The 14,964-nt window shown below is 33.0% G+C and overlaps 1 protein-coding gene across 8 annotated transcripts in view; it reads left to right on the top strand.

Annotated features, from left to right (window-relative positions):
• KIFAP3 (kinesin associated protein 3) overlaps positions 1–14,964 on the top strand; it is a 176,194-nt gene that overhangs the window by 104,080 nt on the left and 57,150 nt on the right. For all 8 annotated transcript variants that reach the window (XM_070591042.1, XM_070591044.1, XM_070591043.1 and 5 more), the window contains 5 exons: positions 1,858–1,958; positions 8,683–8,791; positions 10,015–10,127; positions 10,534–10,699; positions 11,541–11,666. In XM_070591042.1, coding sequence (XP_070447143.1) covers positions 1,858–1,958; positions 8,683–8,791; positions 10,015–10,127; positions 10,534–10,699; positions 11,541–11,666 — 615 coding nt within the window. The remainder of the gene's footprint in view (positions 1–1,857; positions 1,959–8,682; positions 8,792–10,014; positions 10,128–10,533; positions 10,700–11,540; positions 11,667–14,964) is intronic.

Genomic DNA, 14,964 nt, shown 5'->3' with positions numbered 1-14,964 from the left:
AACATAGGGATGATATTTATTTGATAGGTAGTTTTAAAGATTCGCTTTATTCTTCCTTGACACAAATATATTTTTATCTAACATAAAACCTCAGGAAAACAAGGAGCTAGAGATAGAAGGTTACTATATTTTTTTACTTACTTGTAAAAGATCCCTTGAAACTACTTAAAACACTTCTGTCTCAAATCTGAAGGTCTTGTAGAACAAGTAATCTCTGTCTTTTACTAAATGTGTTTATTCTTCAGTTTTAGCCTCTGATTTTTTTTATATATAACACTGCTCTTTTTTCCCCAGCTTTATTGACATCCAATTGACATACAACATTATGTAAGTTTAAGGTATACAATGTAATGACTTGATATATGTATATATTACAAAATGATTACCCAATAAGGTTAGTTAACCCATCCATCACTTCACATAGTTATTTCTTTTGTGTGTGGTGAAAACTTTTAAGATCTACTCTTAGCAACTTTCACATATACAGTACTGTGTTGTTAACCATAGTCACCATGCTGTTTAAGTATTAAAAATAAAATCAACCACCAGATATTTATTGAGAAACTTCCATGTGCTGTTCTAAGTCCTGTGAAAATACCAAAATTTGTCCTCTAAGAATTTCTAATCACTTTAAAAAGATATTCTTATATATGAAAAAATCTAGTGAGAATATAAAAACAGTATTTAAAAAAACGCTAAGTATGTTTGTGCTATGGTAGACAAAGGATAAAGGAATTTATCCTCCAAGTTAAAATATATTTGAAATCCTCTTGATAGATTATTTATCAACGAAATTCGTTTACCGTTTGATTTTTTTTTTAACTCCAGATATCTTCAAGGATTTCTCATAAGCCCAGAATTTTCTAAAAGGATATTATTTTTTGCATAAAATTTTTAAGCTAAACAACTTTTCTAGCTCTTGTTTTGTCAGTGACTTTGAGATCATAAATAGATCCTTAAAATACGGTCTGAAATCAGGTAGAAGGATTACATGATATGTTAAAGTCCCATTTTATTTTTCAGATCAATGATATATTATTCACTTTTCTTTTTTCAGTTTCAGGGTGTTTAAAACTAGAATAATCTGACTTCAGAAGACCTGAGACAATCCTTAGACTATGCTTAGTTTATAGCCTTTAGCACTTTATAGTCATGTTTTTGTGTGTCTGTGTTTTTCTTTTTGGTGAGGAAGATTGTCACTGAGCTAACATCTGTGCCAATCTTCCTGTTTTGTATATGGGATGCCGCCACAGCATGGCTCTATGAGCAGTGTGTATGTCTGCACCCGGAATCTGAACCCACAAACTCCAGGCCACTGAAGTAGAGCATGCAAACTTAACTACTGCGGCACTGGGCTGGCCCCCCATGTATTTTTTCTAGTGATACAAATACTATTCTACTTCTTTCATCATTTAGATTATTTTTGCAGTTTCTGATTCATAGGAGTTAAATATATTTTTTTGTTTACTATTCCTTATACATCATCACTGTTAATGAACTGTGTTAGTGACATATTTTGATAAACTGTCAATATGTCAGTTAAGAGTGGGGAGGGGAATGACCCAGTCTGTTTTATAGTGGGCTACTGAAAATGATTAATTCTTAGGTTTGTGGTTAATTTTTTTCAAAAACATACCTTGCAAAATACATATTATCTCTTGGAAATTAGTGATATTTCTGTGCTCCAAACTTTGAAATTGAAATAGGGAGCTCGAAATAGTTTTTAAATTAGGGTTATAGAAGGATTTCATTCAGTAGTTTAAAAGTTTTAATGCAGTAATTTCAGTGTGTTATACCAAAGAAATTAGTAATATATATATTTGATATATCACCATATCCGTGATTTCTTATTTCCAGGCAATGAAAACTACAAACAAATAGCAATGTGTGTTCTTTACCACATAAGCATGGATGACCGCTTTAAATCAATGTTTGCATACACTGACTGCATACCACAGGTAAGTGGTTTAAGTGTTTTTTAAAAAGGCAAAAAATAGGTACTTTTCATTTTTTCTCTTGATTTGCTAGATATCCTTTTTCTCAAAAAATTCCCTCTTAAATATAATATAAATTTATTATAGAAAATCTGGAAAGTACAGAACAGTATAAAAATGAAAATAACTTTCTGTTATCCCAAACTCAGAGATAACCATTTAAATTTTGGTACCTTTTCTTCTACAAGTCAAAAAATAATATATTAGGATTTTATGCTATATGTAATTATATATTGCTTTATTTACTTAATAGATCATAAGTATTCCCCCATGTCATTGAACATTCTTCAAAAAATGTTTCTAATAGTTGTATTCTATTTCATAAATGAACCATAATTTAAATTTTGTTAAAATGTGTGTTTAGTTTTTCTCCAATATATCACATAAAAACAGTATGTAAGCAAATGAAATAATGCGGAATAGCTATCATAGTATATAAATGCTTTTCAACATCTGTGATTTTTTTCTTTAGTTTAAATTCCTACAAGTATTACTAGGTCGAAAGGTATGAACACTTGTGTATTTGACACATTTCACTTTTAACAACACTGGATAGTATCATTTCTCTAAAAATGGAGTGTCTGTATTTGTTTTTATTTGCATTTCCATAAATATTGGTGAGGTTGAACATTTTTTAATATGTTTATTATTCATATTATAAGTTATTCATTCATGTCCCTTGCCAGGTTTTTCATTGGCATGTTAATATTTTTAGGATTAATAAGTAAGATCTATATATATAATAACTATTTTAACTCTGTCATATTACAAACATTTCCCAACTTTGTCGTTTGCCTTTTGTTTTATTTATGGTTGATGGTTTTAAATGCTTTGCATTCTCTGATGAGAAAATGCTTCATTGAAATTCTTTTATTTTTCTAGCACTATTCTCAAGAAAGATTTTTGCTAGGATTCAGTTGCTTGATATATTTCATATGTTAAGTACATTTGTCTTGAAGGAGTTAGTGATTTTATTTTTTTGACGTGGACCAGTGACATTATAAGAGTAGAGATTATAATATGATTTTACTTTTAGGGAATTTACATTCATAGAATCACTATTGTGCTGTTACTCTTTACTAAACTGAGCTCCACTAAGTTGAATATCTGATGATTGGTACACTGGTTGGTCTGATCTTTAATATTACATCATTTTTTTTAATAAAATGGTTTTCTAAAATAGAAAAAGCAAAATTGCAGGATGTATAATATACAATAAAAATAATACACCTTTAAAAACACTTTTAGAGGAATATAAATAGTAAGTGATACTTATTAAAGTAATTCCTCTTAAGACTCGTACTAGCAATTCCTTGTTAGCCTAATATGTTATTAAATGTATATTACTTGAAAAATAATTAATATGTAGTAAAAAATAGGGTGTAATTTCTCTTTTTATTCTTAGTGACCATCCTTCTATTCATCTCAAATTAATAATGCAGTTCTAAAATTGAATTTGCTGTTCCAGAATTTTAACACTTTATGCAGTTAAAAAACTGGTAAACTCTCAAGGATAATTTCTTAGCCTTTTATATCAGGGGATAATCCAATTATGCTTGTTTACAGGAAATAGACATCCTTCAAAGGATGTACAGCATATCTTATCTAACAAGGCAGGGCTTCTCTTATAGAGATAACACGTCAGACTGTAGTCAATGCGAAGTGTAATCAAGCTCTTTGTCAAACAAGTTTTCAATAAAAGAGTAGCCATGTCAAAGGGAGATTACAGGTGATTTACTACAGTCTCACTCCATATGTTACAAGGGTTTCTGCTTTGCAGTTTCAAAGGGTATTCCTTTTCTAATCCGATTTAGTGTCAGAACGTCATTGACTAGAGGATATGAATGGGAAAGCAGCCAAAAAATAATATTCTTGTGTAGGTTGACCATTTTTGTCCAGATTAGATTTTAAACAGAATAACATTAAATAAAGAGAAATAAAGGTAAACTGCAAAGGAGTGGAAAACCTATTTTGTTGAATTTTCAAATTGGAGTTATCCTTCCCTTTTAGAATATATAACCTCAAACATAAAATATGACAGTTTATTTTAAATAAAGAATCAGAAATAAGAGCCTGTTTAGATTGCTTTTGAGACATTGTTATTGCACTTGAAAACTGTGTGTATAGAAAATTCACCCATACCTTTTCAAGAACAGTGTTCATGCCTGTTTTCTTGCCAGAGAATTTTCTAACATCAAACATTTCTGCAGTCAGGTTTTCAGAACATTTTATGATCTGTGTTCTGTAAATACATCTTCCAAAGCTCATTCAGTGGTCAACATTGTTGGGGTTTCTTAAAATTTTTCTTTTTAAAAGTTCAACCCTTATATGAATAGGGAGGTTATGTTACCAAATTATGTCATAAACATCCTGAAGCTTTTCAGTATGAGGCCATATTTTGAGAAATCAAATGATACCCTAGAATATATTTGTTTCTAAAGTACCATCCAACCTCTAACTTGTACTTTATAGGGCTCAATTTTGACACATTTAGGGAAAGGTTGACGTGGTTTGATTCCCACCCAGTGCCAAGTTCACTATAAAAAAAAAAAATCGTGAAAAGCAAATCTGGGATTAAATTGAAATTTCCAAGCTTTCTTCAGAAATTAAAAAGATCCTCCTTTCAGAGGTATTGACTACTTGAAGTAGTGTTGATAATACTAGTAAAGCTTTAAACTCTTTTGTGACAGCAGCTGATTCAGCTACTTATTAAGTAAAGCCATATCTGGAGTTTGCAATGTCTTAGAGTTAATGTAATACTCTGTTCACTTTGAAATTATGAACAGTAATTTTTGTTGAGTAAAGATCAAGTATTGCAAATGAATTTTTCAAATTAGAAGCCAAAAATAACTTTGAAAGTAGGAAAGCAGTAGTTTATTAGTCATTCATATTCATTTCAGTGATCAAAAAGAATATGGAGTATGGTCATATTCTTTAGTTACATTAGCTGTATATGTAAAGGAGCTTTATAAACTGTAAAACACTATACAAAAGTAAAGTACTATTAGTAAAATATCAAATCTTTCTCTTACTTTGGACCCATTTGTAGTCCAATTTAAATGCTGCCTTTCTTATATGTGTTTTATAGGATAAACCTATAATAAGATTACAGTTCACTGTTGTAAATTATTTAACACTCAGAGTAGGTGATTATATATTCAAGATGCCTTATAATCTCTCCCAACATTATGTTACTTTGCTTCTTTTGTACACTATTGCCTCTAATTATCTAATATATTCTAATTTTTTCTCCCTATTATGTCACTATTATGCAAAATTTTGGGGCCAGGGCAAGTCTTTCTTTATATATAATCTTAGTGGTCTCAGTGGGTGAATTGTAATTGTTTCAGATAAGCATACTTGGGGATAACCAGGAGTTAATGGTTGTATTCTAATAATAGTTAAAAGTACACATTAACAGTTCATTGTTATTTAGACCTCTAAGATGCATGTTTTGTTTAAATAGGTGCAAATGCCATCCAGATGCTTATAAAAGTATTTATTGGTAATAGAATGGCCAATCAAAGTACATGTTTAGGTAATGATGTCATAGTGTTATTCAATATTTTACCCTAGAACAGTGTGCAAGAATCTTCATAGTGATCCACATGTTTTCCACCACAGTTGTCCTATTTGGCCCCTCTTTGATCTACATGCTTCTTTTTAGCTGAATGCTGGTAAACGTCCTTTCTGACAGCCCCCTTTGCTCCTGCCTGCCATTATCTGCTGAAGTTCAGAAACCAGAGCATCACTTCAAACAGCAGAGTTAGGGAGTAGCCAGTCAGAAGAGATTCCTGAGGCATGCACAGTTCTGCCGTAATCATTCAAAGATGTTTGGGTAGGGGGTTGGGGGTGGTAGAGGTGTATGTGAATACAGAAAGCTGTGGGGGTTGGCCTCTGGTCACTGGTAAATAAGTGAAGGCAGGTGCCAGAGAGTCTAGACACAGTGATTTCAGTCATGGGTCTTTGGTATCTGATACTCAATATGGGACTTGTCTGATTGAACACTATTGCCTCTTCATTGCACAGGCTGAAGGCCTTTTAGTGCCTTCCTGTTAAATTAGTAAAAGATGACAATGGACATAGTTAAAACAGAACAAATCTAGTTTTAATATTTCCTAGATGTCAGCAATTACACTCACTTTTGAAGTGCCATGGATAGCAATCAAATTAAAGACATAATGTTGCTTGTGAAGTTTGAACTAAACTATTACTTTAAAATGTGAATGCTTTAATTAAAATTGAAGTGCTTCTCTTTCTTATTATGAAAAACTAATTCTATATCATGATACATTTTATTCACATTTAGTCCTAATTTCTCTTGATTTTAGGGGATGGATTTGGATAAGATTTCAAACTATGCGTTATTTTTTAAAAATCTAGCTCCTGATTATTTCACCACAGGATTTAACATGGAAATTACCAAAAAAAAAAGAAAACCAAACACTTGGCTTCTGAACAAGTCACCTGTAACCCCATTTTTAAGGGCAACTTTTATACCATCAGGTTAATTTCAAGTAAATAGCAACAGATATTTTGCATTCTTAAAGCATTGCTTTGATGTAACTGATTTTTGTTATTATAAAAAAGCTTCTTGTATCTGTAAAAATTTGGAAGAAATCTATAGTGGGTTTTTATGAAACCCGCTATGTGAAAAACATACGAATGAATGAATAGGAAAAACATACGAATTATGTTAACTAGGAGATTGTCACCTACATTTTTATTAATTTGTAATTTAATTTTAATTGGCAGTTAATATGTAGATAGAAAGCAAAATCTGTTAAATGTATAGCCAATAAATTAAAATGAGATTTTCTTTTTGCCATAGAATTTTTTTATTCTGTAACATTATTAAGTGTTAATGATTCTTTACCCAAAGATTCCATTAGCAGCAACATTTGTGGTTAAAGAGCGGCCCTCTGGGAAAAGTCATGATACATACCAATTATTCATCTGCTATAATGTTTTGTAGTTTTAGCATATGGTGATTTATATATATATAATGTAGTTTTGTTAGAATTTTACCTAAGTATTTTAATTTTTTGGAGCAATTATAAATGGATTTGTGTTTTTAATTTTGGTTTCCAGTTTTTCATTTCTAGCACATAGAAATAAGGTTGATTTTTGTGTGTTGACCATGTATCCTTTCTAAAACTTAGAAGTAATCTGGAACTAACAGAGAGAATAATCAAAACAAGATTTAACAGAATAGGGTCTAACCAGTCAACAAATAGTTATTATTCACTTACTGTATATAAGTCACTGTGCTGGATTCACAAGGACATGTTTATCTAAAAAAGATATCGTCCTGAGGGAAAACATAAGAAATTTTTAGATTACAAATTTTAGGGTTCACTTCCATATGTTAGCAATTTGACTTAGAGAAAAATACCTTTACATAATATACACTAAGTTAATTTGCTGATTTACCAATAATAGAAGACTAGCTTTGCAAAACTATAGCATAAAATTTGTTAATTTCTCCTTTATTATAGCAACTATCTCTCATCACAATAAATTTGGATTACTGCTAAATGGCCTAGGTACCCTACCTTTTCCTACTACTTTTCCGTCTGCAGCTTCTCAGACCATCCTTCTCTTTCTCTTATCATTAAATAGAGTTCTTTTCTCATTTTATACCCATGCCCAAGTGATTGGATCCAGCCTACAGCTTCAAGTTATCAACCATATATAATTCCTAAAATTATACCTCTAGTCCAAACGTTTCTTCTAAACTCAGGCTTGCAGTTATAACTTTTACTATCACATAGGCAGCTTAAACTTAACACATCTTAAACCAAAATTACGATCTTTTCTTTAAAGTTTTCTCCTACCCTAGCTTCAGTTTTTGTTAGCACTGCCATCCATGTTGTTGCTCAGTAAGTGTTAGCACTGCCATCCATGTTGTTGCTCAGTGCAGAAACCTGGGAGTCATCTTTGCCTATTCCTCTCCCTTTACGCCAACATCTAGTCAGTTATTAAATCCGATTTTTATCCTCTTGCCTAAATATATCTCTGATCTATTCTTTTATCTCACCCCTACTGTCCTCCCTAGTCCGGGCAGCCATGATCTTACCTGGACTTTTCCTCTAGCCTCCTAGATGGTTTTCCCACATTTTCTTACCCTGTTTCAGTCTATTTTCTACATCAGCCAGATCTTTTTGAAATACAAATCTTATCTTGACACTTTCCTTATTTAGAAGGCTTTAATGGCTTCCCATTATCCTTAGGATGAAGCCCCAAATCCTTAACATGCACTTCAAGACCCTGCATAATCTGGCTTTTACCTTATCTCTCAAAACTTTCTCTCTCACTCAACCATGCTTGCCTTCCTTTCATTCTTCAGAAGAATCATGTTCTTTCCTGCCTTGTAAGCTTTGCACAAGTTATTTTCTTTGCTCTGAATGCTCAGAATCCACTTCCACACAATATTTTAAATTCCTTAAATATAGAGGCTTTATCTATTTCTCTTGTATTCTCCACTGAACTTTGAAGTTTATATTTAATGCTGAGCATCTAGTAGTTCATTAATCATTTATTTTTTCAGTTATTCAGTAGTGGAGCCTACCACTTCTATATGTTAAAAATGTAGTTGTATTATATTATTTTAAAACACATTGTAATAAAATACTGCTTCTGGTTTTTGTGTTACTTTAAGTAAAATATTCCCTGTGCTTCTTGCTAGTTAATGAAGATGCTCTTTGAATGTTCGGATGAGCGAATTGACTTGGAACTCATTTCATTCTGCATTAATCTTGCTGCTAACAAAAGGAATGTACAGCTTATCTGTGAAGGTTAGTGCCTTTGAGCCTCATAGATAACCTCTATCATATGGCAATTGGCATATGATGGAAAATAGATAATAAGGAATTAAGAGCTATAGTAGCTATATAAATCATATTTTTTAATTGTTTTTAAAATTATGGCTATAATCCTTAATGGTCAAATAGACTCAGAATACTCTTATATCATGAGTAGAAACTCTTACCCTTCAGTAACATTTTATAAACCAAGGGCAGTTACCTTTAATTGAAATTTAACATTTAAAAATATTTTCTGGCTGAAATTTTTTTATTTGCAAAGCACTCTGTTACAATGTAAGATGATACAATACAAATGTATTAGGTATTATTTCTATAATATCTTCATAGATGACTTGCTATGCGTTACGATATTTCAGAGTCTGCTCAGTAGTTTTTTCTTATTTGAAAAGTATACATATAAAGAGTACAAATAAGCAAATAGGAAAACATTAAAATTTTATTCTGACTATCCAGAGATAATCATAGGTAAAATTTTGGTGCAATGCTTATGCATATTTTTAAAGTAAAATGGGGTTCTTTTCTCTCTACCTGGTGACCTGTTTTTTTAAAATTAATAATATCTTGAATGTCATTTTAAGTGATTAAGTACTTTTATAAAACATAATTGCAAATAGCTGCAAAATCCCTGCTATTTTGAATATTTAGTTTGTTGCCACTTCTTTTCTGTTACAAACAGTGCCACAGTAATTTTCTTTTCTCTGAATCCACATTTCCGTTTTCATATTCTTAGGATAAATTCCTAGAAGTATAATTTTTATGGGTCAAAAAGTATTTATATTTGAAAAATCTGTGTTGCATATTCCATATACAAAAGAGTACATACTGTGTGAATTGCGTTTATGTGCAATTCTAGAACAGGCAAAACTGATCTATGTTTGAAAAGAAGAAAGAGAAGGAAAAGAGAAGGAAGAGGAAAAGGAGGAGAAAGGAAGAAAAGTGATTGTGTTTGGGGCATAGGATTGACTGGGAAGGGGCACAAGGGAACTGTCTGGAGTGAATAGAAATGTTCTGTATCTTGATATGGCTATAGTTACACAGGGGCATACATTTATCAAAATTAATCTAGTATACACTTAAAATTATGCATTTTACTATATGTAAATTGAGGGTTTTTTGAGAACTATAAATTAAAAAATCAGTAAACTTAAGTGAACCTAAATTTAGTGGAGAAATTTTCTCTTTTTCTCTCTCAGGAAATGGGCTGAAGATGCTCATGAAGAGGGCTCTGAAATTCAAAGATCCATTGCTGATGAAAATGATTAGGAACATTTCCCAGCATGATGGACCAACTAAAACTTTGTTTATTGTAAGTATAGTTTTTGGCTTTCTCTCTGTTAAAATAGCCTGAGAACTGAAGCTTCAAAGTGCTATATTTGGAAATATAACTTCCTGAGCTCTCATCAAATATTAACTCACTATCCAAGTTGGCACTTCTGTTACCAACTTTGTCCTAAATTTAGCTCCTAGAAATCTCAACCTAAGTTTTAACGTTGTTTATGTTTTGTGATCCCTCCTCCTAACCCTTCCATCCTCACTCCAGTTTTCTTACCTTAAACCAGTTCCCTAGGCTCCCTTAGCAGTTTAGCTTAAGATTATTAAAACCAAAGAGTGATATTTGATACTTATCTTCTCTTCCTATGGGTTAAATTATTGGATTGATTCTTTTGCAGAAATCATGTTTTAAACTTGTATTAAAATTCTGTTTTGTTCAGGATTATGTTGGGGACCTTGCAGCCCAGATCTCTAATGATGAAGAGGAGGAGTTTGTGATTGAATGTTTAGGAACACTTGCAAATTTGACCATTCCAGACTTAGACTGGGAATTGGTTCTTAAGGAGTACAAGTTAGTTCCATACCTCAAGGATAAACTAAAACCAGGTCTGTGGTAAATATTTCACTTTTGGATAATCAGTAAGTTATTTCTTGCTGTTGCAAATAAGGCTGCTAGAGCAGTATTTTGTGACTATTGTTATATAGGTAACACATTTTCTTCCAACACCTCTGGTTCTAGTTTCTTTCTCCTCTTTGTATATACTCCTTTGCCTAACATATGTTCTTTCTTTCTTTCTTTCGTTCTTTTTTTTTTTTTTTGCTGAGGAACATTCTCCCTGAGCTAACGTCTGTTGCCAATATTCCTCATTTTTTGCTTGAGGAAGATTAGCCCTGAGCTAACATCTGTGCCAATCTTCCTCTCTTTTGTATGTGGGTCACTGCCACAGCATGGCTGATGAGTCGTGTAGGTCCGCATCTGGGATCCAAACCCACAAACCCAGGCCATCAAAGTGGAGTGCACTGAACTTAACCTCTATGCCACAACGCTGGCCCCCATGACAATATATTTTCTTAATATTAGTTTTCCTTCCCTATCCTCCCTCCTTTCTTACTTTTTTAGTTTACCAAATACCATCCCCCCAACACACGTGTACACATGCATGTGCAAAGTTCTTTGAGGCATCCAGTGAGACTTCTGTTTTCTGTTTACGTTGCCATTCATTTGTATTTTCAAAGATTATTTTGACTTCTCTGCTGTCCTCCCTCACCACTGTCATCAGTGAATATGGAAATTTTGAAAAAAGACAAATTTTTAAGCATGTTAAGGATTCATAAGAACTGATTTAAGAGCTTTCAGTATCTTTTCTGTACATTGAAATTTTGGTAATATAAAAGGATTTGGATCAGGACATTTCAATGAAAACTTTCTGTGATTTGACTTTACTAGGTGCTGCAGAAGATGACCTTGTTTTAGAAGTGGTTATAATGATTGGAACTGTGTCTATGGATGACTCTTGTGCTGCATTGCTAGCCAAATCTGGGATAATCCCTGCACTCATCGAATTGCTAAATGGTAAATTATAATTTAATCTTAATTTATTTTTATGCTAATATATAAACAAGTCAGTTTACATCTTTAAATATAAAATATAGTCTACAATCATGAAATATTATTTATCTTGTTACATTAACCATCTTATACCAAATTAAATTATATAGTTAAGAAAAATGTATTATATATACCTCTTACTGGGATTAGATAGAGTAATATCAAAGAACTTCAGGTTGCAAAGTTAAGAATTTTGCTATAGGGGCCAGCCCAGAGGCATAGTGGTTAAGTTTGCACACTCCACTTGAGCAGCCAGGGGTTCACAGCTTCAGATCCCAGGCACAGACCTACATACTGCTCGTCAAGCAGTGCTGTGGGCAGCATCTCACATACAAAAAGCTAGAGGAAGATTGACATAGATGTTAGCTTAGGGCCAATCTTCCTCACCAAAAAAAAAGAAAAAAAAGAATGTTGCTATAAAGCAATTCAGAACCAGTTTTACAGATAATTGCCCTCCTCTCATCAGCTTTGAACAACCAATATTCTATCATTTCTTCTTTTTGCTGAACTTTGTGTTGGTTGAATTGGATCTCTTATGCAAACTTGTTTTTTAATATCTTGATTTCTAATCAGAAAGGTCATTTGGAAGCTTAATTCTAAGTATCATATTCCCTCTTAGATCCAGATATAGTATTGTCCTCTAAACTTTCTGCAAGGAAGGAAATGTTTTTTATCTGCACTGTCCTATGTGCGTGGCTATTTAGTACTTGAAATGTTGCTGTTGGGACTGAGACCCTGAATTTTTACTTTTATTTATTTTTTAATTTGATTAGCCACAGTGGCTTATAGTTGCAATATTGGACACTGGAGGCCTAGTTAGTCTTCCCCTTACCTTTGTATTGCTCTTAAGGGGCCAGGGTTCATTGTTCTGCATATGGCATACAAAATTTATCTAAATCTAATGTTATTCTTTTAGGGTCAAGTTCTCTGGACCTTGTCTTAGTCTGCTCAGGCTGCCATAACAAAATACCACAGACTGGTGGCTTAAACAACAGAAATTTATTTTCTCATAGTTCTAGAGACTTGCAAGTCCAAAATCAAGGTGCCAGCTGATTTGGTTCCTGGTGAGGTCTTTCTTCCTGGCTTGTAGCAGGCCACTGTGGCAGAAAAAGAGAGAGTATCCTTACATCCTCATGCGGCAGAGAGCACATGAGCGAGCTCAGGCTTTCTGGCATCTCTTCTTATAAAAATACTAATCTTATAAGATGACGACTCCACCCTTATGACCTCATTTAACCTTGATTACTTCCTTAGAGCCTCTTCTCCAAATATAATCACATTTGGAGTTAGGGCTTCAACATATGAACTTTGGAGGGATGCAATTCAGTCCATAGCAGATATTATTCATTAAAAGTAGTTGTAGTATAGAAGTTAAATATACTAATATGGGAACCTAAAAGGACACTCATCTCAGTCTTTCCTGTACCAGGTATTATATATAATATACATTTTGTATTATTTTAATGGACTTTTTTGAAGTGTAACATACGTAAAGAAAAATATACAAATTATAAGTGTATATAGCTCAGTGAATTTTCGAAGTGAGCATACCCATGTTATTCCCATTCACATAAGAAAATAAAATATTACCAGCACTCCAGAAGTCCCTCTTCTGTCACTTCCCAGTCATTATCACCTTCTCCAAACTGATTTCTATCCTTTATTACCAATAGATTAATTTTGCTTGGTTTTGAACTTCATGTAAGTCGAATCTAGTTTCTTTTGCCCTATGTTATAAATGTGAGATTCATCTATGTTATATACAGCAGTGTGTTTCTTTTCATTGATGTGTAAATATACCACTATGTATCCTTTCTACTATTGATGGATAGTAGGGTGGTTTTGTTTCTGTTTTGTTGTTGTTGTTTTTTGAAAGGAAAAGGGCTATTTTAAATACAGTTATGTGGCATATAATGACAATTCAGCCAACGATGGACCACATGTTTCATGGTGACCCTATAAGATAAATACCCTATAGCCTGGATGTGTCGTAGGCTATATCATCTAGGTTTGTGTAAGTACAAATCTATGATATTCTCACAAGGATGAAATCGTCTAATGATACCTTTCTCAAAACTAATCCCTGTTCTTAAGCGACACATGACTGTAGTGCTCCTATAAACATTCTTAAACCTTTCATTTGGTGAACATATGTACTCATTTCTATTAGACACATACCTAGGAGTAGAATTATTGGGTCATAAAGTAGTATATATTTGGTTTTAGTAAATAATGTCAATCTGTTTTCCAAAATAGTTGTGCCAATTTTCAGTCCTACCAGCAATGTACAGAAGTTCTAGTTGTTCTGTATCACCACTATATCTGGTCATTGTCAGTCTGTGTGTTTGCGTGTGTGTGTGTGTGTGTGTGAGTGTGTGAGAAAGATTGACCCTAAGCTAACATCTGTGGCAGTCTTCCTTTATTCTGTATTTGGGATGCCGCTACAGCATGGCTTCATGAATGGTGTGTAGGTCCGCACCAGGAATCCAAACCTGTGAACCCCGGGCCACTGAAATGGAGTGCATGAACTCAACCACTATGCCAGCAGGCCGGCCCCATCAGTCTTTTTAATTGTAACCTTTGTAGTGGTATTTCATTGTGGTTTTAATTTGCATTTCCCTAATGAAACTGAGTACCTCTTGGTGTTTATTAGCCTTTTAGATATGGCTAATAAAGTGAAGTGCCTATTTAAGTCTTTTGCCCATTTCTCTCTTTTGAATTTTTAAAAATTTGATTTGTAAATTCTTTAACATAATGCATTTTAATAGGTCATCTAGAGATAATACTTCCATATTTTAAGTATTCCTACATATAGTACATATGTATTTACTTTGGTACACCCTTCTCACAGCCAATAGTTTTCAGATTAGAAATAATTAGAAGAGAGACTAGATAGTTGGGAGGTGAAAGTGAAGGCAATGTAGTTGGCAGAGCAAGAATGAAGATTTTGTGGTGAGCTGGAGAATGTTGAGACAAAATGGCCTCTGTCCTTGAATTTCTGTCCCACACTGATGGTGATTGAGAGAGCTGAGTTACAGATAAGGCAAGTTAATAGAGCTAGCTCAGGGGTTTTACTATGTTTTGATGTTCTCTAACTCTGATATGAGGTTATCACAGGCAGAGGCTGTATACTACTCTTTTTAAGAAATATATGAATTTTCAAATTAGAACCCTCGGGGGTAAGAGGGGGGACACTGTATACCAAAGAGTAATTAATAGAATTTTAGCCTAAGTAGTCTGGGAGACTAATACTTTGGCACGT

The sequence above is a fragment of the Equus przewalskii genome, chromosome 23 (assembly GCF_037783145.1).
Source record: "Equus przewalskii isolate Varuska chromosome 23, EquPr2, whole genome shotgun sequence".
NCBI lineage: Eukaryota > Metazoa > Chordata > Mammalia > Perissodactyla > Equidae > Equus > Equus przewalskii.
The sequence above is the reverse complement of the archived record's forward strand: the minus strand, read 5'-3'. Positions and strand labels throughout refer to the sequence as shown.